The sequence below is a fragment of the Cariama cristata genome, unplaced genomic scaffold, assembly GCF_000690535.1.
Source record: "Cariama cristata isolate BGI_N322 unplaced genomic scaffold, ASM69053v1 scaffold5751, whole genome shotgun sequence".
NCBI lineage: Eukaryota > Metazoa > Chordata > Aves > Cariamiformes > Cariamidae > Cariama > Cariama cristata.
In genome coordinates, this window is record NW_009597410.1 from 7,626 (window position 1) to 34,536 (window position 26,911).

A 26,911-nucleotide genomic window follows, 5' to 3' on the forward strand; every position below is an offset into this window, starting at 1 on the left:
GGCAGATTGGCCTGCTTTCAAAGGTGATGGGACATAACGCAGAAAAATAATTGACCTGACAGAGAGTAAAATAACCTAGTTTTCTCTTAATTTCTGATATGTTTCTCACATAACTTAAGGGATGATACTATGAATATCAAAGTGTGCAATAAATAAAAGGAATAGTATGTCTGTAATTAGTGTCTTCTTATTTTTCTTCTTTATTCTCATATATGTTTGTACTTGATCAAACCATCTGCCTTCATGTTGAAAAGCAATTGCTATGGTTTTGGATTCAGTTGCAGCTGATGTGTAGGCTGTGAAGCACTGTAAGGAAAAAACAAATTGCATTTGTGAACTTTCATCTTTAATCATGGAGAACACATTACAAGGGCTGTCGAAAAGATAGATAGAGGTCTCTTGCATGCTGTGTTTTTGCTGTAGCTGATAGGTAATTGATATTAAAATCTTAATCTGCCTGTCAGTGCCAAAGCAACTTGTGTGTCAGCTGCTGAAGCATACCAATGCTGTGATTCTGTGTTCTTCCTCTCCCTTTAGCAAATGTGTGTGTTGTGAAGGTGGATGGGACTCCTTACCTGTGTAAAGCCGATGAGGTTGGAGAAATATGTGTGAATTCAGGTGCAACTGGGATGGCTTATTTCGGCCTCCTTGGAATCACCAAGAATGTGTTCGAGGTTTGTATTTCTCTTTGTAATGTAAAGTTTCATTATTGTATTTCTTCTTGCAAATAAACTTGTTCCTTAAACATCCTTTTTTATTTTATTAGAAAAAACCCCAACCGAATACGCTTTGCTTCATTCTATATCAGAATGTGAAATTCTGTCTCTTATAATGAAAAATACAAAGTACTATCAGCAGTCAATCAGCTGCCTCTATATTCTGCAATCCAGTGTTGTGCCTATGTTAGCATTTAAATTCATCTTAATTCCATATTAACACAGCAGTCTTCTGTAAAGTTATCTGAAGATGTCAAGTTTGTTGGTGCACAGCTTGGGCCATAAAGTTACAAGATGGTCTGATATTTGCAAGCTTCTTCGTACAATCAAAATGCATTTGTTAAGATATAATAAGTTATTTAGGAAAGCTTCCTTTGTGTATTGCAAACAGTATGTGCTTTTCAAAATGTGCTTTAGTGTTGATTTGCTGTAATGCTTAGAACACTTAAAACGGTTTGCTGTTGGATATATGAAATTATGTTCCTAGGTATATGGAAGAAGAGGCAATAAGGATGATAGCGTAACAGTCATAAGCCTTGTAGTTTGTCAAAGTAAAGCAAAAGCAATCTTTCTGCCCAAATTCTTCCTCATGTTGGTACTCCAATTTCATGTTTTCCCTTTTCTGGCAAGAAAGGAGTGAAAGTCCTTTGAGTGTTGCACACACAGTAGTGTTACACTGGGCAGCACTTTGAAGACTTGGATGAAGCATGGAGTTCTACCAGAGAGATGAAAGAAATCCTGAGCATAGTCTTCTCTTTCAAAAAAAAAGCTCTTTCTCTTGGCTTGCCAAGCCTCAGCACTTTGAACAGCTTAGCTTTCAGCACTGTCCTTAGATAGTGAGAAAGCCAGTGAGAAACCTGATGTAATGGAAGAGTTGTGGGGTGAGGGGAAGGCAAGGAAACCACCTGAGCCAGACGAGAGGAACTTGCTGATGAGCTTAATGCTTTTGCTCTGGTTCTCCATTGTAGGCAGTCCCATAATTGTAGCAAACTTAACTTTCTCAAAGTTCTGATAGCATAGCGTTTGTCGCAGTTGAAGCGATATGCCTGGGTACATATCTCATTGGGGATGTTCATAGTAGCAACAGAAAGTCTTTCTGATTAAGTGCTATATGACTGCATACTATAAAACCTGATTTAAAAAGCAGTGTGAACTTGTTATGAAGGCTAAGTAACTGAGAAAAAGAAAAGAAAGAAGGCAGAGTTAAGCATTGGTGTGTTCTTCATTATTCAAAAAACTGTTGTTTGTACTTGGCATGATAGTAACTATTGTAATCAGTTAATTTTTCAGCTAAGCATAGGTAGAGCTGCAATAAAACAGAGGCAGAAAGCATTTTAACTTTACTTATTAGTACTGTGAGTGTCTGAATCCTTATGTGTTCTTTCAGGCCATTCCAGTGACAGCAGCCGGCGTGCCTGTCTCAGACCAACCCTTTACAAGAACAGGATTGCTTGGCTTTGTGGGTCCTGTAAGTGTGAATGAGCCGTCTGGGGCCCTGCTTTGTCCTGACTCCCAACACTAAGTGATGCCCCTCGAATTCAGCAGAATTCTCTGTCAGGGCAGTGACCTCATACAGATCTCGAGAATATTGTTGGCTTTAGTCAGGCATGTATTGCTGGGAGTCTGGAAGTTTTTCTAATCCTGTCGTCTTTTCAGGACTATTTGGTGTTTGTGGTAGGAAAATTGGATGGCCTGATGACAGTTAGTGGCCGCAGGCACAATGCAGATGATGTGGTAGCCACCGCGTTGGCAGTCGAACCCATGAAGTTTGTCTATCGGGGAAGGTGAGTATATTAAAAACTTTACCACTGCCAACTGGACTTTGTTACTCTTTTTTCTTTTTCACCCATAAATGACAAGTAACATAGTGTACACAGGAGCTCTGCATGTGAATTTTTACATGTGTATTTTGTAGGAAAGGTGGCACTACATTGTGATATGCCACATAACTTGACTGTGCCTGCTAGCTTGGAAGACAAATATGACACACTGCTTCATGCATAATAGATTTAAAATTACTTTCACATAGTATAAACATAGATCTTTAAGTGTCTGTTTAAAACTTCTTTGAAAGCTTCTCTTGAGACAGTCAAATAAAGCTTGTACACCAAATGTAAAACACAACTCCCCTTTGTCCACCTGAACCTTTCATGCAGAGAGGCCTAGGGAAAAACTTTGCAGCATGTTCTAAAGAGCAAACTAGGAGCATTGAGGCTGCTGAAGGACCTTCAAAAATAGTATGTGTTGTATCACCAACATTATTGCTCTTCAGTGGTCAACAGCTTAATGTCTGGATGGAGATCAGTGTTGAGTGGTGCCCCTCGGGGGTCCATATTGGGACCAGTACTGTTTAGTATTGTCATCAATGACACAGTGGGATCAAGTGGAACCTCAGTGAGTTTGCAGACAGCACCAAGCTGAGTTGTGTGGTTGACACACCTGAGGGGAAGGGATGCCATTCAGAGGGACCTGGACAAGCTTGAGAAGTGGGCCCATGTGAACCTCATGAGGTTCAACAAGGCCAAGTGTGAGACCCTGCACGTGGGTCAGGGCAACCTCCAGTGTCAGTACAGGCTGGGGGATGAAGGGATTGAGAGCACCCCTGCTGAGAAGGATTTGGAGGTACTGGTAGATGAAAAGCTAGACGTAAGCCAACAATGTGCGCTTGCAGCCCAGAAAGCCAACCGTATCCTGGGCTACATCAAAAGAAGCATGGCCAGCAGGTCAAGGGAGGGGGTTCTCCCCCTCTCTTCCGCTCTGCTGAGACCCAACCTGCAGTATTGCATCCAGGTCTAGAGTCCCTCAGCACAGGAAAGATAAGGACCTGTTGGAGCAAGTCCAGAGGAGGCCATGAAGATGATCAGAGGGCTGGAGCACCTCTCCTATGAAGACAGGCTGAGAGAGCTGGGGTTGTTCAGCCTGGAGAAGAGAAGGCTCTGAGGAGACCTTATTATGGCCTTTCAATACCTAAAGGGGGCTTATAAGAAAGATGGGGACAGGCTTTTTAAACAGGGCCTGTAGCAATAGGACAAGGAGTGGTTTTAAACTAAAAGAAAGTAGGTTTAAACTAGATATAAGGAAGAAATTTTTTATGCTGAGGGTGGTGAAACAGTGGCAGAAGTTACCCAGAGAGGTGGTAGATGCCCCATCCCTGGAAATATTCAAGGTCAGGTTGGACGGGGCTCTGAGCAACCTGATCTATTTGAAGATGTCCCTGCTTATTGCAGAGGGGTTGGACTAGATGACCTTCAAAGGTCCCTTCCAACCCAAACCATTCTATGACTCTATGAAAGTTGAGTTTTCCTCATTTTTGCATTAATTGTGCAACTCATGTACCATAAAAATAATGCCACATACCTGGTTGAGGCATTATTAATATTTTATCCTAGAAGATGCAAGCTTAAAACTAATTTAATTCACAAATAGGAGTAACTATTTTTCAGTGCAAGCATTGATAGACATGCTAGTTAGTAATTTGGCATAGTTGTTTTTCAGAAGGGACATAGTATGTAGGCGCAACAAGTTTAATGTGCATGATGGAGTTATATAGGCAAGGTTTGCACAGCCCCTGCATGTATGGAGCCTGCCTGTGTTAAACATGTGCTACATTGGTGACTGCAAATTCCCTTGACCCCCAACAGAAATAAATGACAATAACGAACCTATACTTGTTCTAAATTTGTCTGTGAATTTGTGATGATCTGGCATGAATAATGCTTGTGTGTGTTGAAACAGTACCATTAAAGGTTGCAGTCATTTCCACATTATAATAAACCATGCTACTTTCATCATATGTTGCATCCTTTCATTCTTCTGTCCTTTGCATTTTAGGATAGCAGTGTTTTCTGTGACCGTTTTGCATGATGATCGAATAGTGCTTGTGGCAGAGCAGCGCCCTGATGCGTCAGAGGAGGATAGTTTTCAGTGGATGAGCAGGGTTCTACAGGTAGTCAGTCTGTCCTTTCTCTCTTTCCAGGTGAATAAGGCTGATGTATGAAATGAGAATATCAGAGCATCTTTTTTTCCATAAGAAAAAGCCTATCAGTGTAACTACAGAGAGTTTTAATAAGCTGTCTTGGGAATGTATTTCAGGGTTGATAGTTAAGAGAATTTTGTACAAAGTAAGACTTTCTTTCAGAATGTTTTTTAACTTCATAATACTAGTATTCTTCAAGTCCTAAGGATGATAGTTTTTGTTTTAATTCTACATCTCTCTGCTGATTTCATACTGGCTGGGAGAGTTAAGTCTGAAAATGTTTAAGGGTATGCTTAGTGCCAAGTATCAAAACTGACCCTGAAATCTTTTTATGTCACTGACATCCTTATTCTAGATCTACAACAGCAAGCATTAAAAACTTTTTCCCTTGATTACTTTATTGTGTTTCGGGGGAGGGGGCAGGAGGGAGGACAATTCTGGTAGATTTGCAGTTGAGGATTTTGGAATTAATCAATCCATTCTAAGGAGGTAAAAAGTGAGAGAGCAATTATGGAGGAAGACTCTGGTGAAGGGACAACTGAAGGGAAGGCTAGAGAGAACAATTTAAGGGAAGATTCCTCTTAAGACTAAGACAGTTGTGTAATAATGGTTTCTGTCTAATTTCAGCTTTGTAATCTTTTTGGAGGGAATATCTGGTAATAGAAAGGCATTTTTCATGGGAGAAAATATTTTTATTTCCCTTTTTAGAAGTGTCATAGCTAAAATAGACACTTAAGTTCTAGGCAGCAAGATGTTTCCCTCCCTATTTTTGTGGTTTTATGTTCTACTGCGCTTTTGTGATTGTGCCATATGTGCTAAATTTGCTATGATATAATTTTGGCTTTTTAAAATCTCTGCACTTTTTGCCCACTTTTAAAAGACTTTCCTAATCCCTGATGTGCAGGTGGCATCCCCTTGATAGAGTGCACAAGCAAAGTCCTGGGTCTGCTCCTGCTCCCATTGAAGTCATGGCACAACTTCTATGAGTTCAGTGAGTGCAGAATTGGACCCTTTATTTGCAAATTGTGGTGCAAGTAAAAATTTTAATGTTACTAAATGACTTGAATTCAAATTCTTGATCTAGCTACATCCCAGTTGATAATGTGGAATGTATTTTTTTTTCTTTTTCTGTCAAGGCAATTGATAGCATTCACCAAGTGGGCGTCTACTGTCTTGCCTTGGTGCCAGCCAACACGTTGCCAAAGGCTCCGCTCGGGGGAATTCATGTTTCAGAAACCAAGCAGCGCTTTTTAGAGGGTTCTCTGCACCCTTGTAATGTCTTGATGTGTCCACATACCTGTGTTACTAACCTGCCTAAGCCTCGACAGAAACAACCAGGTGAGTAAACCAGAGTGTGTTCCTTAGTTCTATGAGTCTGTATCTGAGGGTATGCATGGAGTACGATCTGGAGGCAATGTGACAACTCAGAACTGTGCATCTTGGATGGCTTTAGGCTGCCTAACTTGGCAGAGCTATTGGTGCTGTCAGAGCAGCCCAGAGCTCAGCAAGGACATTATGGTCTGCCCTGAATCCCAGGTAAACGCAAGGACATACAGCACATACCCATTTCATGCTTCTGTACCTACGTTATAAATTCTTCCTGTACTGGCCATCTTGCAAAGGTCAGTAACTCACATAATAAAACTGAAATACAGATAGACCTTAATTTGCTAAATCAGTAATAGACTGATTTTTAGTGTACCGTACTATCCTTTTCTCTCTTTTCCTGTGCAATGTGATCCTTGGTTTTAGCTTTTCATCATTTCAGATCTATGTTATATACAGCATTTATAGTAATCTGCAGTCTGAATTATAGATTATTACATGTTCCTTACATTATTTTTCCTCATTTTGCACTGTTTTTTCAAAATGCAGATGTTGGTCCTGCTTCAATGATAGTAGGAAACCTTGTTGCTGGAAAGAGGATTGCACAAGCCTCAGGGAGAGATGTTACCCAGTTGGAGGATAACGACCAGGCAAGAAAGGTAACATTGGTGTCCTGGTATTATTAAATATTTTAATTGGCTTATTCAAAATGAGAGAAGAGCAGTTATGGTATTCTGCTGAAACTAAGCGTATGGTGCATTTTGAGCGAATCTGAGTGGCTCCTTTTGTTTCTCTTTCAGTTCCTGTATTTAGCAGATGTTCTTCAGTGGCGAGCTCAAACAACTCCAGATCATCCCCTCTTCCTTTTGTTGAATTCCAAGGTGAGATGCACTTCAGGTCATACTTGGAGACTGAGATCAGCAAAAGATTGTTTGGATTCTAAGAAAATTCCAGCTAGAAATCTTTTCCTAAAATGCTTCAGGTTATTTTGATGAAGCAGACAAAAATTGGTAGTTAGCAAGCAGCATAATGTTTCCACATCTGGGATTTTATTCTAAATTTTTTATTCCACATCTCTGAAATTTCAGTATACATTCTGGCTAGCTTAAAACATTGCAGTAATTGCATTTCCTGCTGGAACGCAACTTTTGCCATATTACTGGAAGCCACAGTTCTGTCTTCATCCCTGAGCACAAGGGTAACTGGAAGTCAGAGCTGGAGGATTTTTTAATTAGAAGATCTAGACCTAAGTAGAGAACCCTTGGGACAGCTTTGGACTCATATTTTTCCAGGAGCACTGTATACCCTTCAGGAGACACTGATGCCTTGTCCTCCGCTAGGCTCTGCCCCCAAAAAGGATGGCACTTACAGTCACTCAAACATGAACAAGTAAATGCTTTTAGAGTACAGGCTCTATGTACTTACAGGCTCTCTATACTTATTTTATTCAAGGGCTGTCTGAGCCCTTTTGACATCCGTCAAAGCAACAGTTGTGTTTCTCAGTAAATACATCATTTTTGCTCATAGCCACTCTGCTCTGCATGTGACTGTCAGTAGTTTTGGAGCATTCACGTGCCCTGTGCATCCAACACTTTGAAAAGGGCTATGAAAAAACGTGCACTTCTGTATGTTCCTCAGTATTTCAACCTCCCTGGCCTTGAGGAGCACTGCTGTGGTGCGTATTTCAGAAAACTCAAATATTTTGGAGCAGCAGTCCTTGGAAAGTGACGGATTTGCCTTTGGGCATCTCATTCAGACAGGCAGAATGGTTTAGGATGTGGTTCAAAGTTCTGACTTTTTCTCATGAGACTCTGCTTTAGCAGAAGAAACTGCTTCAATATGGTTATTGTTAAAAGCCACAGAATTGGTTTATTCTTCTCCCAGAGTAAAGAGGCTTTTGAGGGAAGCTTTCTAGTATGAAGAAGCCCCTTTCTGGGTCTTGTTCAGGAAACTTTTATCCTTCACAAGGAGACTCTGCAAAAAGGAAACACAAATCTTAGGCACAACGAAATTATCTGTTGGTGAACACAAGTCTTAAATAGCTGGCGACTAATAAGCTATAATGCTAAACGGTACCGTGTTCACAGCTTTCTATGAGAAACTCTTTTGTTTTACACCTTTTCATGTCAATATTTTTCACCCAAGTCCTTGAGCTACTGTTTCTGTATCAACAATACACCATATTTACTGTTCTTACTTTGCATGACTTTAGCTCCCAGGCTTTAACAACAGTTTCCTTGGTAAAACTGAGCAGAGTGCCAGTGCCATCCTGCATCAAACTAGGCGCTGGATCAGAGGGCTGTGCAATTGGGCTGAGGATTACATGTGGCAGGTTATCTTGGACTTGAAACCAAACAGTTGTGTAGCAGACATTTGCTGTGATAATCCTTATCTGTGTAGCGGGAGGCTTGATTCAGTCCCTGACTGTTTCCCTCTGAGGTGGTTGTCCCACGGGTTTTTCTTGAACCGGATTGTAGTCTTGGAAAAACGGATACATCCCAACCTCACAGGCTTAAGGTTGAGGCATCGCATCCTAGACCGGATAGCAAAAGGATGTTTTCTGTCTTCACTTCAAAAACTGGACTAAGCTTTTTGGAATTCCTGTGATTTTGCAACTGCCTGAGCAATCCAAAGATAACAGCTGCTTCCATGTGAAGATTTCCCAGATGCATAGTTGTGGGAAATAAGCTTTCTGTAGATGCACTGAAGCAGAAGTGACAGTGCACACCAACCACAGCTCAGGTTGCCTCTCTGACCCTTTAAAAGGCATCAGCAGAGTTCCCTTTGCACTTTTAAGACTGTTGATTGCAAAAGCATCTAGAAGTTTGGCTGTGCATGGTAGGGTAAAGCTGATGCAGTGCTTCACTTGCCACTAAAACAATTGCGTTACTACTATTACTGTGTTTCCTCCCTTGGACTGTGAAATTTCAAATATTTGTAAGATACTCTTTTTGTGGTACCAAAGACATTTAGAAGCTACTTCACTGTCTGATGTTCAAAATAAGACGTATAAAATTCTTCAGCATTCTAAATGTTCATGGTACCAGCAGTATGGTTTGCGAAACACTGAGATGGAGTCTTTAAAAGTGTTTGCTATATTGTTAAAATAAGGACAATGAAATATGCAGCATGTACTTTGTGGAGAATAGTTTGAAACTGAAACACGTTTTCTGATGTTGCTTCTCTTCCGTGCAGGGCACTGTAGCTAGCACTGCATCATGCATACAGTTGCACAAGAGAGCGGAGAGAGTGGCAGTCGCATTGATGGAGAAAGGACGACTGAATGTTGGTGATCATGTGGCCCTGGTTTATCCTCCAGGTAAGGCAATACAAACAGCAAAAATCGAAGTCAGACATCATAAGGAAATAAACAGCTCTTGCCAAGATAAAGCATTCAAACATCCATTTAATATAGTGGTATAGGGCAGTGACTTAGTATTTCAAGGAAAATACTTGGCTTTTGTCATTTTATTATTAAGTCACTTCTCCTAAGTGGCAAACTACATTTACCAAACATTTCATCTCACTGCTGTAGATGTCTGGGCCATTATGCAAGAGTCGTTTGATTTAAACCATGTGAAAGATTCTCAATTTTTCAGCCTCTGAGAATGGAATAAGACTGGAAAAAAGAATGGCATATGCATCCATTGAAAGCTAGATTAGGGCTGTCAGTGTATGAACACTCTTTCTTTCCTGAATGTCTCTAGAAGTGAAATCTGAACCCCAAACTTACATTACTAGTGTGTATTTACAAGTGTACCTCAGGAAAAAAGTATTACCTCGTAAAAGTAGGATGACTGCATATTTCACAGTGATAATTGTGAAAAACAAATGCCTGCTTTTGAAAGGAATCTGAGTCATCATCTTCATAACCTACAATACCTTGTTTTGTTCTTTTTGTTATTTTATACTACTTGTCCATGAAAATATATCTCTGCAAATTTAAAGTTTGTAGGGCTTGAATAATTTTTGCTAACTCTCAAATGCAAAATATTTTAACCTTATAGAATTGGGCATGGCCAAGAACAGCCTATTGATTTGAAGAGACCTCTGTGACAAATCCTTACATCTTAATAAAATAAATCAGTGTGTATTTTGATTTTGGTGAAAGAGTTTATCCTTCTGTTCTGGTAAAAATGGCTTTAATTTCATAAATATCCTTTACAGGAGTAGACTTGATAGCAACTTTCTATGGCTGCTTGTATGCTGGCTGTATACCTATCACCGTTCGCCCACCTCATCCACAGAATCTTGCTACCACTCTGCCCACTGTCAAAATGATTGTAGAGGTATGTATAAGACATTCCTCTCCTAATGCTTTTGGTGGGTGTGGGATCGTTGATGTAGCCTGATAAATCGCTTTGCCACAGTCAATGTAAAGTAAGCTAGGAAAAAAGAAATCAGTATCCTGTGGCTAAGTCAATAAATACTTTTTTCAGAAACTCATTTAAAATGCTCTTTCTATTGTTGTGATTTATTTTGCTTTGTTTCCAATGTTTTTCTTCATCTATTCAGCTTACTGGTTATCTCATCTGGATGGATATGAAATCACTTGAGCGTTCATTCACCAGTTTTATAAATATTTTTAATGCTGTGTCTTTTACAGGTCAGTAAGTCTGCGTGTATACTGACCACACAAGTGATAATGAAACTGCTGAAGTCCAAGGAAGCTGCAACAGCTGTAGATATTAAAACATGGCCCACTATTTTGGATACAGGTACAGAATGTTTGCCCACTAACCAAAATGTAAATAGTTTAAAGACTGATTTATTTATTTTGTTATATCATAACTGCCTAATTGAATGCATTGCATCGAAATAGCTGTCCAGAAACTATAGAAAGTATCTGGTGTTAATATTGTAAATATAACATTTTTGTCCTGTGCTCTTTTTCCGAAATAATAAGGTACTCTTCTCTTTTTATATATTTTAAATAGATGATATGCCTAAAAAGAAGCTGGCTAGTATTTTCAGGCCTACATCTGCAGATATGTTGGCATACTTGGACTTCAGTGTGTCTACTACTGGTATATTGGCAGGAGTAAAGGTAGAGTAACAAGAGAGAGATTATTATACTTTGTTTCCTTTTATATAGACATATTCCGCATTCATTCCTCCTGCCAGGGAAGCAATACAAAAATGTAAGTGGATCATTCTAGTGTTCAGAAAGCTTATTTTTAAATTTGCATGACATCAGAATTTCTTGATGCACTTTCTGGAAGCATTCAGTCTCACTGGCTCTATGTGAGCAATCACCAAGGGGACTAAATGGAGAGTGTTTGTTGTAAAGTTCATGAATGTTTTCTTTTGCCGTTTATCATAGACATGTCAGACATCATTTGGTATCATTCAATGTCATGCCAGGTGTCATTTGCCACTAGCATGAAAAGCACCTGTGAAATACTGGTATCGTATCCCTTTCCTGTTTTAAAGGTGCTTAAAAAAACAAAAATTCAAACCACTCTGTGTTGCCACATCTTCTACAATAAACGTTTCTATCAGTTATTACATGTGATACCTTTTTTTTTCTCCAAAAAAGTCCCTGAGAGCGCCTGTTTTCCTCTTACAGATGTCACATGCAGCTACAAGTGCCTTATGTCGCTCTATAAAGCTACAGTGTGAGCTGTACCCTTCACGTCAGATTGCTATCTGCCTTGACCCTTACTGTGGCTTGGGATTTGCACTCTGGTGCTTGTGCAGGTATGTCGTTTGAGTTGCAGGCTTTCTCATGTGTTCCCAGCCTTCTCTAGAATCTAAGGTAACAGCCATGGATGAAACTGTCAGAGAAACCCAAATTAAACTTTTTATAGGTTAATATATAGGTTTTTATAGGTATCATAAAATACCTTTTGTGGTAACAAAATGCATTTAAGTTAGTTGCTTGAGTAACTTGGGTTTTGCAGGTGGAATTAATGAGATACCAAATCCAAGAAAAAAAGGACATCACTGTCTATTTCACATTGTTTAAAAAAATCCCTTTAAAGTCTTTTGAGATCTTTTTACAAGACCCTTAAAGTGTTGACTGCAAGATTGGTCTGCACTGAGAAATACTGCTAAAGGAAGCAATGAAATGTTTCTTAAAATGAATGAGACCTGAACTGATTCAATCAGATAACTACTATAATGCCACAAAGCTGCAAAGCTTGCAAAGCTGCAAAAGTTTTTTCTTTTTTGCCTTTTAAAACATTCCATATGCTTTAACTAATCCAAACATCTAATAGTATTTTAGATATTTCATTTTTAAAAATGCAGAAATTGAACATGAAAGATTATTTTGTAAACAGATAAAATTATGTTTAGTGTAGTTTAACCTGTTCTTTCCCTCTCTAATTTCCCCAACTGGAAAGGAAGTGTACTGAAGGAAAGCAAAAATTTAACTTTGGTAGCATGTGATGATTTTATATCATCAATAAAGTGAGGCAGAGTGGAGGGAGAATAAACCTCAGTGATAGAAGAATTAAAATCTAAGTGGATTTTTAAAAATATTTTTAGGGAAGAGAACTACGTGTGTCATGCTTTCTATACATGAGTTAATATAAAGGTCTGCTGTGTTTAATCTGAGTTACAACTTTGTTTTATTATAGAATCATTTTTTTCTATTTTAGAATGTTTAAAAAGAAAATAAAAAAGCTTCCTCATCACCTACTACAAAAACACATCAACTCTAGCCAGGAGAAAGGACAAGCGTGTCAAGCTACCTGTTGAAAGCAATTAGAGATGCTGTTTATTTTTTTCAAGATGCATTGGTTTATCTAAGCCTGGTTTTACAGAGGGTGTCACAGATTTTGTTGATACTAACTGTTCTAAAAAACATTTGGTAATTTAAAAGACTGTATGATCATGATGTTTACCATCTTGAAATGAGTAAAATGAGTATATAATTTTTTTAAAAAAAAAAAATTAAAAGGTGATGTGATTCTGAATTTGACTTTCTGTCCACTCATGTTAACTGGTAGCCAAGTTAAAATATTTCACATAAACACTGTTTAAATACTGAGACATCTACAGCAAAGGCTAGAAAATTGCACTAAAAACTTGAATGGTGCAATGAGTTGCACCATTGGTGCAATGAATTGAGTTGCACTTGTTGCACTTGAATGGTGCAATGAGTTAAAGACTCATTTGACTCAAAGCAAAAGATGTATTTTCTCTAGAATGACTCACAAAAATAAGCTCAGTTACCAATTGTAATCCTTAGTTGCAATGATGTCTCAAATGTTAACGTTTTACTGTCAGAAGTTCTGTCTGTTCAAGGCATTGAGTATTTGCCTGTAGTTCAACGCAATTTACTGCAGAACAAATACACTCACCTTTAAAAGTCGTGACTTAATTCAAACCCATAGTTCTTAGGTAACTAAGAGATAGTTGCTGTCTGTGGAGAAGATAAGCTGAAGTTCAAATAGATACCAAACTCTCAGTTTTCCTGTATTTGCTTCATTTTGACTTTATGTAACTTTTTGGGTTTTTTATGCTGGCTTGAAATTTTCACGTGTCTTTTTCTTCCTCTCCCTAGTGTATATTCAGGTCATCAGTCTATTCTAGTCCCTCCTCTGGAACTGGAGAGCAATGTGTCTCTGTGGTTGTCTGCTGTAAGTCAATATAAAGTGCGCGTCACATTCTGCTCTTACTCCGTGATGGAGATGTGCACCAAAGGGCTTGGAACACAGACTGATATACTCCGGGTGAGTGGACTTAACTTTCCAACACACTGACATATAAATACATGTATCTTTCTAAAAATATTTTGTTTTATCTTGCAGAACATGGGCCTATAAATGTTTCTGTGAAAGCCTTTCATTATGACTTGCTTTTTTGGGAAATGTTGAGATTGCTGGAAGTTTCAGCTCTGATGTTTCTGGTGGGGGAAAAAAAGAAATCTTATGTTTTCAACTTTACTTATTTGTGCCATCTCTGTGCTGCTGGGTATTTCTGAGCTTTTGGGCAAAACACGTTAGCAAGCCTATCAACTTTTTCTTGTCAGAGACCAAAAAAAAATCCCAAACAAACAAACAGATAAAACCCACACCAAAAAAGAAAAAACCCAAAGCCCCACCAAACCTCAAAACCAAAAAACCCCTCCCCCAATAAACCAAAACAAAAAGCCCCCCAAAACTTGGCAAGTCTCACCTGCTTTCACATTGCTTGACACCAGAAAGATTGAGTTCTAAAATGGATGTAATCTTGCTAACAGCAGCAAATACCCACTAATAGATCTGTTTATTTTTGAGGGAAATCTCATAACTGAAACTTAATTGCCTGGAAGAGGTGCCTCTGTCTCAATGGTAGGAGAGTTCCCATGGCCGTAGTAACTGAGCTGCTCAGGACTTCCACTGGGAATGTCTGGTAGCTTGTTGTGCATGAGAAAGCAATGACATTGTGCTTATTCTCAGCATAGACAAAAAACTCTGTCCCTCTCTTCTCCTGGACCTCACTGAAGGGAATCCTGGCCCACAGCCGCTTGCTACAGGTTCACATTCACACTGATGAGAGCTAGTAATGTCTCGAATGCACTGCTTGTATCTGAACTGGGCGGCACTGGGAGCAAGCGAGTCTCTTGTGAGCTCAACCCTGTGACACAATGATATTTCGTGGGTTTTTTTCAGCTCAAAATGATGAGTGGCTGTCTTGCAGCTACACGATGCAAGTAGTTTGCATCTTGTGCATCAAACCCTGCCACAAAGCTGCTTGGCACAATTGTAGAAGGTTGCCCTGGGTGGATGGAGGGGTTGTTTAACCAGTTCATGTCAGTTATTGTAGTGGTTATTTTAGTGTTTTTAAAGTCCATCTGTTCTGCAAATTAAAATGGCTTATTTCTAGAATTGTTGACTTCAAATTTAAAATGGTTTTGTTTGCTTCACCCAACCTATCAGATGAAAGGAGTTAACCTGTCCTGCGTGCGAACATGCATGGTGGTTGCAGAGGAGAGACCAAGGATTACATTAACACAGTCTTTCTCTAAGCTATTCAAAGACCTGGGCCTTTCTGCTCGTGCAGTGAGCACGACATTCGGATGCAGGGTCAACATAGCAATTTGTTTACAGGTGAGATTAAACTGCTTATTCCTTTTACAGAATCTCTGGGAACTTTATAGGAAATCATGTGCAGCTGTATGTAACTATTTTTTTCTCTAATGAACTAGAGCTCCATTGCTTGCTTGCTTGCTTCATCATCAAATTAAATAAGCCCTGAAGGTGTGGATGATGATAATTGCACTTTTCTGTACTAATTGATCAATTGATTTGCCTTTCTAATACAGAGGATCAGTATTAAGAAACTTACTTCCTTCCTACTGTGCAGGAGCCATATTAAATTAAATGCACAGCTTCCTGATAATAAACATATTTAACATTTCAAGCAGTGCTATTTCATCTTTCATGTGATTCAGATTTTGTCTGTTTGAAAAATAGCTTGTGTATATGTGGAATTAAATGGAAGGCAGAGTTCCTCAAATAAGACCCAGGTAAATTGACATGGTTGGCAGGATTTTTTTTTTTGCTTTTAAAGACCTCAAATGGGTATTATCAACATGCAAATATGTTTGTCTCACCTCATGCGAGAGTTGGACTTTTCTTTCAGTTAAAGGTATAAAATTGGAAGCTTCGAGGAGGGGAATATGCCCATAAAGTACACAGCCCTACTTCACAGACCGGAGATAATGACATGCTGTGGTCCAGCCCTGTCTTTGATAGTTTACTATGCAGTTGATGATGATCTCGTATGTGTAATTTAACCAGATTAAATGTAACTTTTCTTAATGAAATGTTTCTTCTCTAGTTAGGAGAGGAAAAAAAACAGTATTCCACAATATACCTGAAAATCAGGTACTAAGTATGGTCTAGAAAATGGCAAAGCACCTGGGTTTTGGATGATACTTGAATTAATAGATAAACTGCTCAAGTTTCAGATGCAGCAGTATGTGGGGGTTTCATAGATGGCACATGTATTAAGTATGTGTGGAATTGTGAATTTTATTTCCAATTTTATTGGTATGAATTACACAATAAAAAATGAGTCTCTGAAGATTCCTACTGTGCTTCTGCAAAACCTCTTCTTTCTGATTCCCACTAGATGAAGGAAGGCCTTTTTTCCTCTCAGAATATATTTTAATGTTCTAGATTCTCTGTAAGAGAGGTGTAAGAAGAGATCTTCTTAAATATGTTGCCATCTATAATTTTGTCTTTAGTTTCTATAGTTTCTTTCACACATATTAAAGGTTAAAATGTTTTTAACAACCCCTAGATAAATGGTTATAAAGAAATGCGGCCAGAGCAATTTTATGAATCAGTAGATGGAAAAATAGGAAGGATATAGATGAAATTAAGATGACTGTACATTAAGATTTTAAATTCACTGAATAAAACATTTTAGGTGCCAAGTGTGAAAGAACAACTTTCTGAATTGCCTGTCTAAATAAGAATTTTAAAAGCCAGTTTTGGATATTTGCTGTTCAGACTGCACAAAGGGGGGAAAAAACTGTTGTTTTTCTGCAGAATGTTAAATGGCAATGTGAAAAGTACTCCAAGAAAACTGTGAAGAGTGTAGGGCTGCTGGGCAGTTAAGCTTCTCCTTAATTTTATACCTTTTTCATCTGTGTTCTCTATTCTTGAGCCTTTTTTTAGTGTTGGGTTTTTTTTAACCCCTTTCCCCCATTCTTCCAAAGTATTTGACTTTTTTAAATCATTGAATTTAAATTAGTATAGATGAATAGCCAAACTGAATGGGTATTTGATACAAGTTAGCATGCAAATAAATACATAATGTCTTCCAAGCTTACTGGACTGGTTTACTGAGAAAGTGTTTCTGAAGCTGCAAGCAGCTTTGAGGTACTTACAGATGGAGGAGAGATTTATGACAAGGCAACAGGCACTACGTATGATCTGCCTTAAACCCCTTCTTGTTTATTAACTGGGACTTGCATGTTTCCCAATGAACCGCTTAAAAGTGCCAAGCTCTTAAGTAATCTGAAATGGAAATTTTCTTTTCACTCTAAAACACTATGAGTTTTGTTTTCTGTCTTACTGTGTGTATCTTATGTTTCCAGTGCCTCTTTGTTTGTATTTTCTTTTTTCCCCCTCTTCTCTCTGTTTCACACACTTTGATGGCCTCTGTTACTTCTGTTTGTGGTCCTGCTGTCAGCCAAACAGGCTGGGCAAGCTGGCTGAACAGGTATAGTGATGCATGTGTGCTTGTAATGTCCTAAAGTCAATCTAGTTCAGCAGTATTACACTGTAATGAATGTATGCCATTTGAGAGAGTTTTCATTTGAAACTGATCAAGCGAGATTATTTTTTTTTTTCCAAAAGTTCAGTTTTACTCACAAAGAGCACTTGTAGCTGAAGTACAAAACTTCTTTCTGAAACAAGCCAGAAAAGGGGTTATTGCAATGATTATAATTACTGAATGGTATATTCGTAAAGATAAAGATCATACCGTTAATCTGGTGTGGCTGTCAGTGTCACTGAGCCTCAGTGGTGCTACGGAAGTACAAAGGAATGTCATTATAAAGACATTATTGCTGTTCTCTAGCACTGCAATCTTGAGCTGATGGCAAAGTGGCCTCATGTTAAGGATTTCTAAAATGAGAAACTCTGCTATGGGGGGGAATAGTCACTGAAACTTTGCCTATTTTTTTTAGCTTAAATATCCATTTCACAGTAGTTTCTAGTTGTTTTGAGATTAAATCCTAGTGGGGGGGGCGGGGGGAAGGTCACCTGTTCCCACATTGGGAAGTGGGAAGCCTCTCACCAGCGTTGGTCAGAAGGTTTATCCTCTGACTGCAACAGAGCTCTCCTTCTGCCTAGGCTGTTACTGGTAGAAGCCTTGAAAAGATATGGGTTGGCTAGAGTTATGTTTTAGTGAAATCTTAGGGATATTTTCTTCAAAGTTGACAAAACTGTTATAAAGCAGAACAGTCGAGCTTTGGGAAAGGGATTAGGCCCACATAGGTTTAAGCTTACATGCTTTGCACTTGCTATGTAGTCTTTAGAGGAGGTGCTTGCCAAAATAAAATTTTTAAAACTTAAGTTTCAAATTAAAAAATGTTAAAAACTTAGGCTTACCTGTATAAATACATACTTCACTTGTGCATTCATTTACTGATTCCATAAAACATCATAGCTTTACGGCAGTCACTCTAGAAAGGGGGGGTAATCATACTATGTTTCTCATAGATTAGGGCAGTACTTTATAAGTATCAGTAAAAAAGGGAGAGGAATTTGTGAATTTATGTGGCTGTCAGAATGAAAGCAGGATTTTCTGACTTTTGTTGAATATGTTTCTTCATTCTTACTCTTAGGGGACAGCAGGACCAGATCCAACAACAGTCTATGTAGATATGAGAGCACTTCGACATGACAGGTACAGATGATGTTAAAGCATTAACTGTTTAATGACCGTAGAGGAGAAAGTTCAGCCTCGTTGCATTGCATTGGTTTGTTGAAATACTCTTGGCAGCAGCTAATCCCTCATCACTGTATACAAGGAACCCCACCCTAGAGAATGATGGTGGTGTGCTGGAAGTGGTCCAACATCTCCTCCTCCATCACTTGTTCTGCTGTTCCTTTCTAGACCTTCGCCTAACTTGCTGTCTATTCATCATTCCTGTATAATCTAGATTCAGTAGCTGTTTCTTACCTAACCATACTGTTAACAAAAGGTGACTTTGCCAACTGGCTAGTTAGTCACAGAATCACAGAAACAGGGTGGGCAGGATTTCTGGATGTCCCTCATTCAACCTCCTGCTCAAAGCAGGACCAGCTTCAAGGCTTTTTCAGGTTACTGAGGGCCAGGACCAGTTCAGTACAGAAAATCTCCAAGAACGGACATCCTCCTCTCTGCATGTATGTGTTGAGACTGACACCACGCTCTGGGGAAGTTTTTCTTACTGGCATTTCCCATCTTGCATATTATGTCCCTGGCCTCTTTTCCTTATGGTGTGCAACTCAAAAATCTGGCTCCATCTTCTCTTTAACAGTCCTTTAGGTAGTGGAAAAAGTACAGTTAGAGTCTCCCTTAGTCTTTTTTTTCTCACATCCCCCCTCTTCAGACCAAACCAACTCAATTCCATCAGCCTTCCCAGATCCAATAAGTTGATATCAAGCCTGCATTACATCATATCAAAACACACACACATATGTGTACACATGTTATCTGGAAACTTCAAGGATACATCGTTCTATCAGACTTAATTCTGTAGTCATAATTTTCATATTAACATGCCTCTCAGTTAAACTCAGTTAATAGAAGTGTCAGCAGCACCAAGTTGAGACTGTAATTTTAGTATGGTACATGCATATATGTATTTGTTTGTACTTAGTTTAAGAAATAATATCAAGACTTGGTGCATTTGCTTTTTTTTTGAATTGATAATGTTAAATTAGCGGCTTATGTTAACTCACAGCTTTTGTGACTACTTATCTCTAATTTTTGCAAGCTTAAATCTTAGTTGTTAGAAGACAAGCTTTTCACCACCATTTGCATGATCCCAATTTGGCATCTGAACAGATCAATGTAAACTACAGTCATTTTCTCCTTAATTATTATATCAGTATGACTTGCACAGTACATAACAACTGTTAGAGTTGTTAAGCATTGGAACGGGCTCCTCAGGGAGGTGGTGGAGTCATCGTCCCTGGAGGTGTTCAAAAAATGTTTAGATGTGGTGCTTCAAGACATGGTTTAGTGAGCATGGTGGCGTCAGGTTGGACTTAATGATCTTTGAGGTCTCTTCCAACCATAATGATTCTATGATTCTATTCCTGTTAAAAACAAGGTTGGCAGAGCCTCAAACCTGCTGCTGTGTTAGCCATTTCTAGCCTATGGGTGTAGGGATAGTGCAATACGACATAATGTATAGGAGCCTCTTCTCCTGTACGCTTCTCCTACTGCACTCAATTGTTGTTCCTTCTGCAAATGTGCTATCTTCGTAACTTATTCTACTAATGGGCTGCATAGTGTCACTTAATTCCATTTAGGCTGCTTGCTTTTCTCTTTTTCTAATTTCTACTGATGCTCTGCCATGGTTCACTGTGGCAAGCAGAAGTCCAGGAGAGTCCAACAAAGAAGGTGAATTCAAAATGCTGGTGGAAATGCAACCTTAGAGCTCTGCTGGAAAAAGTTACTCATCTCTCCAGAGAGCTGAGTTTCTGTTTTAAAAGAAACATGGCCTATGAGAACTCTAATATGGAAGTCTTGAAGACAGCTAGAAACTCTTAACTGTCTTACAGCATTGTGAATAACTGAGCATAATTACCTGGCATCATAACAGTTTGGTCAGTGCAGCTAAGGATAGGATAACACTGGATATACTGAAACACATCTATTTAACTTCTCTTTAAATTCATAAATCCTTGTACAACTGTATTCTTTTATTTTCTTAGGGTGCGTTTGGTAGAGAGAGGTTCTCCACACAGTCTGCCGCTTATGGAGTCTGGGAAGGTGAGAGATTGAGAGCGATCGTTCCTCCTCATGACCCTTACCTGGGTGGTGAGCTGCTTCAGCTGGATCTCAGTACAGAATCTGTGCAATGAGCTTCACTAATCACCGTATATCTAGGAGAGGCACTAGAGAGAGCATAACATGAACAGCTAGTTAAAATGAAGCCAGGTGCATGAAGTGAAGCATTATGATACCTTGCTACAACTGGGGAAAAAAAAAATCGGAGGCCTTCATGTGGAAGGCATTTTTCAGGTGTGAAACAAACTTCAATTCTAAAGCTGCAAAATAGCTGCTTAGTGTTTAAATGATTAAAGAACTTGGTAGGAAGAGATAGTTGATATCTATGGTGCAGAGGGGAGTAGAAAGGGAAGAACTGCACAGACTGACTTCTGCTGCTCTGCATTATTAACTTTTCTTTTGATGAATTCAAGTTCTCGTAACTTCCATTTGCTTCTTATTCAAGATTCTTCCAGGGGTGAAGGTCATCATAGCACACACAGAAACCAAGGGACCTCTGGGAGATTCGCATTTAGGAGAGGTAAAGCTTTGATGCTGTTGTACTTTGCTTGTCAGCAGTGATTTAATATATAGATAAATCATGTTAGATAAATGCTTGTCTCTTAGTGGGATGGCCATGATCACCTTACTGTGGCAAGTGAATGAATTCCACAGAGAGCTGGAACTGTTGACATACTTGTATGTATGTCTGCATGGTTTCCTGCCTCCTCTGCCAAACTACTGCATGCCAGTACCAGGTGATATCAGTTGACTAGTCTGTGTCTGATTGGTATCTAGAAGAGGCAGTGCATATCTTATGTACTCCTATCAGTGGACAGTAGTAATGAGGTAATTTGCTGTTTGGTTTAATCTTTGTTTTATATACATCTGGATTTGTGTATACTAAGATCCCCAACTAATAAAAGATTGCAGGTTAACAGGGGTTCCTTTCCTGTAAGCCAAATGCCTAGTTCATTTTTCCTCTTTACCATCCCCTATTACATGTATATAAAACTCCTTTTTACTCCTCTTTCCTAGTCATTTTTTGTGAGGCAGAAGTTAATGAATTATTTTAATAAAACTACTCCTGGTATTTCAGGAGCGACAAAATTGTCATGGAACAGATCTTTTAAATCAATCAATGGTGCTGCCTGGGTCTGGCAAAATAACCTATGTTTATATGGGAATGATTCCCTTTTGGGTTTTTTGGTTTTTATCCCCTAGATATGGGTGAGTAGTCCGCACAATGCTACTGGTTACTACACAGTGTATGGAGAAGAAGCACTGCACGCTGATCACTTTACTGCTCGCTTGAGTTTTGGAGACACTCAGACCATATGGGCTCGGACTGGGTACCTTGGTTTTCTGCGCAGAACAGAACTTACTGACGCTAGTGGAGGTGAGAGAAAAATGTATTTACAGAAGCATGTGTTTGAAACTACTCGGGGTAGTTGCACTAGCAAAGAGTAAGCTGCCCTGCAAGTTTGTCCTGACTTCTATGAGAGAAAAGTGCTGAATGTAACAGGAATTGTTACTCTCTACATATTGATTATAATGATACTGGGTAATTGTGCAAAATGAGAAATTCATAATGCCCTTTTGACAGATTAGAAATCATGTTCATCTTCCTTTATTTCCCCTTAGACAATGAGCACATTTGTGAGAAGCACTAGAGCCTTTCTACTCACTTTTCCTCTGAACCTCTTTCTTTACAGACAGGATGCAGTGTTTCAGTGCTGATCTAGAGAATACAAATAAAGTTGTCATTCAGCAGTTTTAGGACATGGACAAATGCCAGTCATTTCCCAGCCTTTCAGAAGTTAAAGATCTAGAGGAGTGACTTCTCCATGATTTTTCCAGTACAGAAAATAAATTGTTAATCTCATTTTTTTTCAATCTAAGCTAAGATGTCTAAACTTGAGAAATGTAAGCAGATAGAAGACAAACTGCCCTTTTTTTCTGTTGAGTCAGAATATGGAGTAGGTATAACTCTTGATTATCACACATTTTAAAAAAAAAAGTAATCTCTGAACATCCTAAGAAAAGGAGTTTGAATGTTTATAACTTATTAGGAAATGTATATTGCTAATTGTCTGTGACTGGACTTCAATGAATGGTGGTATCTACATGGACAGTGTCAGCGTCCCCTCATTGCTGTCACTGGATAATGAACTGTAGGGGGCTCGTAGACACCTTTTACATTTCCTGTAATCACTCATGGTACAAGACAGAAAAGCAGTGTTCCCAATTCTGGAACATAGTGTCTGTTTGGGGGACACCACGCATGTCCATCCTACTTTTAGTCCTCATTATGTGAAGGAAGAGGGGTGAGCCAGGAGAGCAGTTTGTTGAAGGTTTAGACTTTTGTTGAGGAGCTATCCCATCTGTTGCAGTGGATACCAGTCCAGAAATGGTCCATGATGTAACTGTTGAATCGAGTTTCTAAGAGAAGGTCATTCTCCAATCTACTGTGCTGGTGTGTTATTCAGTCTCCCTGGGGCTCTTGAGAACAAGAAAGGTGGATGCTTTTGCTCCAGCTGGAGAAATGCCTGCAGCTCACTCAATTCTATCTTCTCCAGAGCTGCGTCATGCAGACTTCCTTCTTCCACAGTCAAAGAGTGCCGTCGGAGAGCAAAAGGTGAATTCTGGTAAAGAACCAGTCTTCATCAGAGATGTGTGGTATCCATATCCCACAGCTACCACCATTACACAGGAGGGTCTGCTCTTGCCACCAGGCCTTTCCACCCGTTCAACCTCCTTAGCACATGGAGCAGTTCCGTGTTGGCCAGCCCATCCTGAGTCTCTGTTCCTGAAGGAATGTGGTCTCAGGCTATTGGTGGGAGCTGATGTAATGTGGTTCCAGCTCTCTGAAGAAGTTTTTACTGCATGTCTTCTTCCCCTTCAGAGCTGGTAAAGCATGATAAAAGAACACTCAACCAAGGTGCTCTAAGCTTTCCTTGCTTTCGTCCTTTCTGATTTTCTAGGGTAGTTACCTGACCTTCAGGGCACGTTGCTGCTTACTGCAGGGTTCTACGAGGATGCTTTGACAGAATTGTCCTTCTGTCACTGTTCAAAGTGAAATGGCTTCCTGTTCCTGAGAAAGCTGGTAGTTGACAGAAATTGGAACCTATGAGCAGACATTCACAAAGAAAGAGAAGTTGCAGGTGGCAAGGCACCAAATTACTAGAGCAAGTTTTTGTGCCTCGTAGCTTTGTGAAAAATCATGTATCATAGAGATTTTTATCACTGTGGAACAATGTCAGTTTTCCTTTAGTTTATCACTGTTTGAGAGGCTGTGTATGGTGAATTAACATAGCAAGTATGCATGAAATACAGTACAGCTTCCCAGCATGCTTGTCATCTCAAGTTACACAATTGAGCAGAATTATAGAGTAAGTGCAAAAAAAATGCAAAGTTGAACTGAACAGAGTTACAGGATGAACAGGGCAATGTGGAGAGTGTGTCCTTCAAGAAGGGTCTATCTAGGACAGCTTTGCTTATTTAACCCAGCAAAGCTAAGGCTGAGGAGGGGATAGAGTTCTTCTCACTGCATTAACTGTGGGGACCTTGGGAAGTCAAGCAGAATATTGCTGGCATGAGGACAAGTAGGTATAAGCTGGTTTTAAAAAGAAAAAAAAAAGTTAAATTCAGAAATTGGAAAAGCATTCCTATCAGTCAAGGAGAGTAGTTCTCTGGTAAGAATAGTGGGACAAAACCATGCTTTAACAATGGATTTTGATTGAGTTTATGAACGGAGATTACATTACGTGAGACAAGTGGCAGAACTAGATGACCCAGAAATACTTTTTAGTCTGGTTTCACTTGCTTGGAGTCAATAGGCAGAAGCGCTACATGACCTCTTAATTCTCTTCTCTCCAAATGGTAGAGCTTGATGTATATTATAGACTCTTTCTCCTAGGAAGCACGAGGAACATCTTAGAACATCAGAAATAAGCACATACAAATGACCATGTTCGTTCTGTAGATCTGATGATGTTTTAAATGTCTGTGCTATATTGCAGAGAGGCATGATGCCTTGTATGTGGTAGGCTCTTTGGATGAAACACTGGAGCTCAGAGGAATGAGGTACCATCCCATTGATATAGAGACCTCTGTAATAAGAGCACATAAGAGCATTGCAGAATGGTAAGAGCCTCAGTATTGCTTTTCTGTATCCTTTTATTTCTTCTAAAGCGGCAGAAATCAAGCTCTGTGGAACAGCATGCTAGACTGAGAGCTTGCTGTAGAGTGAAGTCACCAAAACTTTGCTTAGAAACTACTGCAGTGAGAGTAACTGAAATACAACACCCCTCTTTCCTTTGCCTCTGCTGCTCAAAAAAACCACAAAACACCCCACCTTTATCAGACTTTGATCTTCATAGTCTGAAAGACAGGGAGAGCAGAGCATGAACAGGGCAGCAGAGCACTTGCAAGTTGTGTTGTTGACTTCCCTGGCTGTGTCAGAATGTACACACTTGGATGTGGTAAACGTATCTCAAGGATTTCTTGAATGCTATCTTCTAACATACATTATTCTCATTTGGTCCTAATGGGTGATGTATGCTATTTGCCTGTAGGTCCTCTTCAGTCTCAAAGTAGTAGTGTTTACTTGTAAGCTTTGGGAGGTTTTGTCTTTCCTTTAATGATCTCTGAAGATTTACACAAGTACATTAATATCAAGTATGCACCCATTGAATGTGAAATATAAGTGCAAAGAACTTTTAAATACACAATTGTGTACATATAAGAGAAAAAGACCTCCTTATATTTTGTACATAGACAATTAAAAACAAGTGGTAGAGAATATCCCAAGAAATTAGAGCTTTAATACCTCTTGATTTATGACTATTTTCACATTACTATTACATAACATGTTTTCATTTATTATATTGTTCAAATCCTTACAAGATTTATTTCCAGTGAGTCTGTCTTTGACAAATAGCTTCCTTTGACTATGTATTTCTTCCTCACCATTAATATTTGTATCATGCCGACAGTGCTGTGTTTACATGGACCAACTTGCTTGTGGTGGTTGTGGAGTTGGAAGGCACAGAACAAGAAGCGTTGGACCTGGTTGCGCTGGTAACAAATGTGGTTCTAGAAGAGCATTATCTCATAGTAGGTGTTGTAGTCATTGTGGACCCCGGTGTTATTCCTATCAATTCCCGTGGTGAGAAACAACGAATGCACTTGAGAGATGGATTTTTAGCTGACCAGTTGGATCCTATTTATGTTGCCTACAACATGTGAAAACAGAAAATCACATCAAGGCTAAAGCACCAAAATCAAGGGACTCTCCGAATAGTAACATCGGAATCCATTTTCTGTGTTTTAAAAAGCTTTGAAGACCTTAGGAAAATGGAGATACTAATATTCGCAGACCTTCATCTCTCAGATTGCATTTGCTTTCATAAATCCGTTGTAACAGTTACAGCTGTTTTAGGATGGAGAGTTTACTGGAATTCCTGAAGGAAGCTTATTAGAACTATCATGGACCAATGTTGGGTTTTTTTACAATAATTATGAATGTCAGTACTTGATGCACTGCATAAAAGGACATAAAGTGGGATGAGGAGAGAACACCAGCTGTGAGGAGGTCTTTTGGAAATAATCCTGAAAGTTGTGAGTAACCATTTGGAATTCACCCTCCATGTGATTGTTTGCAATATATTGGCAGTATCTGGGTTGTACACATCTCTACCATATTCTCTACTGTACTGAAAGGAATTTTGCACATATTTGAGATTTAAAAATGCAGACTTTTTGTTTTAAATCACTGACTCATGCTTATTCAGAGGAAACAAATTCATTCCAATCCCGGATTCACTATAACAACAAAAGCTGCAGTTCAGCTTTTTTGTACCAAGCAAAAACAAATACTGCAACTGTAACAGGGTTACTGATCGTGCCATGCTGGACTCTGTAATGCTATAAACTTTATAATAAAATATAAATTAATATCCAGTTTTAACTACTTGATGCAGGAGCCTTCACTGCTCTTACTGTCGTAACTTCATGTTAAGGTTGCTTGTTTTCATAGCATTAGCTGTTAATTACTGCCCTGCATAACGCCAAGTATTTGAAAATTCATTCTAAAGCCAATAGTCTTTGAATGATTCATAGAAATGTTTACAAAGCATGGTCTTACAGTATGTTTTCCCTGAATATCCTGTGCTGAAACTTATGATAGTGATTTTTTTTTTTTAGAGTTGTATTTAGACAGACTTTTTTGTTCAAGCTGAAATATCCAGTTGGTTGAGTCACACTTGACTAATTAAGGTTTTGAAGTTTCTGCCTGATCTAATACTGCGGTGAACCTATTTCAGAAAGAGAACGTGAAGTTATTCAAATACTTCATGTATTTGAAGGTAAGCACGAGACTAGCAAATAATTATTTTTATAGAGTTGCTGAAGACTTTGAGCTATATAAAATTTTTTTAATAATGCATGAGTTTGGCAG

At 39.0% G+C, this 26,911-nt stretch overlaps 1 protein-coding gene across 1 annotated transcript; it reads left to right on the forward strand.

Annotated features, from left to right (window-relative positions):
• Positions 1–533: 533 nt before the first annotated feature.
• Positions 534–26,654, forward strand: LOC104155043 (disco-interacting protein 2 homolog A; the record flags this gene model as incomplete). The annotated part of the gene is made up of 20 exons (XM_009708854.1): positions 534–674; positions 2,104–2,184; positions 2,373–2,500; positions 4,548–4,662; positions 5,829–6,030; positions 6,568–6,677; positions 6,819–6,899; positions 9,214–9,337; positions 10,186–10,307; positions 10,625–10,736; positions 10,956–11,065; positions 11,588–11,718; positions 13,532–13,700; positions 14,889–15,059; positions 18,314–18,375; positions 20,397–20,454; positions 20,918–20,992; positions 21,676–21,850; positions 24,474–24,597; positions 25,449–26,654. Coding segments are annotated over 20 exons (2,544 nt in total), but the record flags the coding sequence as incomplete, so codon positions are not given.
• Positions 26,655–26,911: the final 257 nt, after the last annotated feature.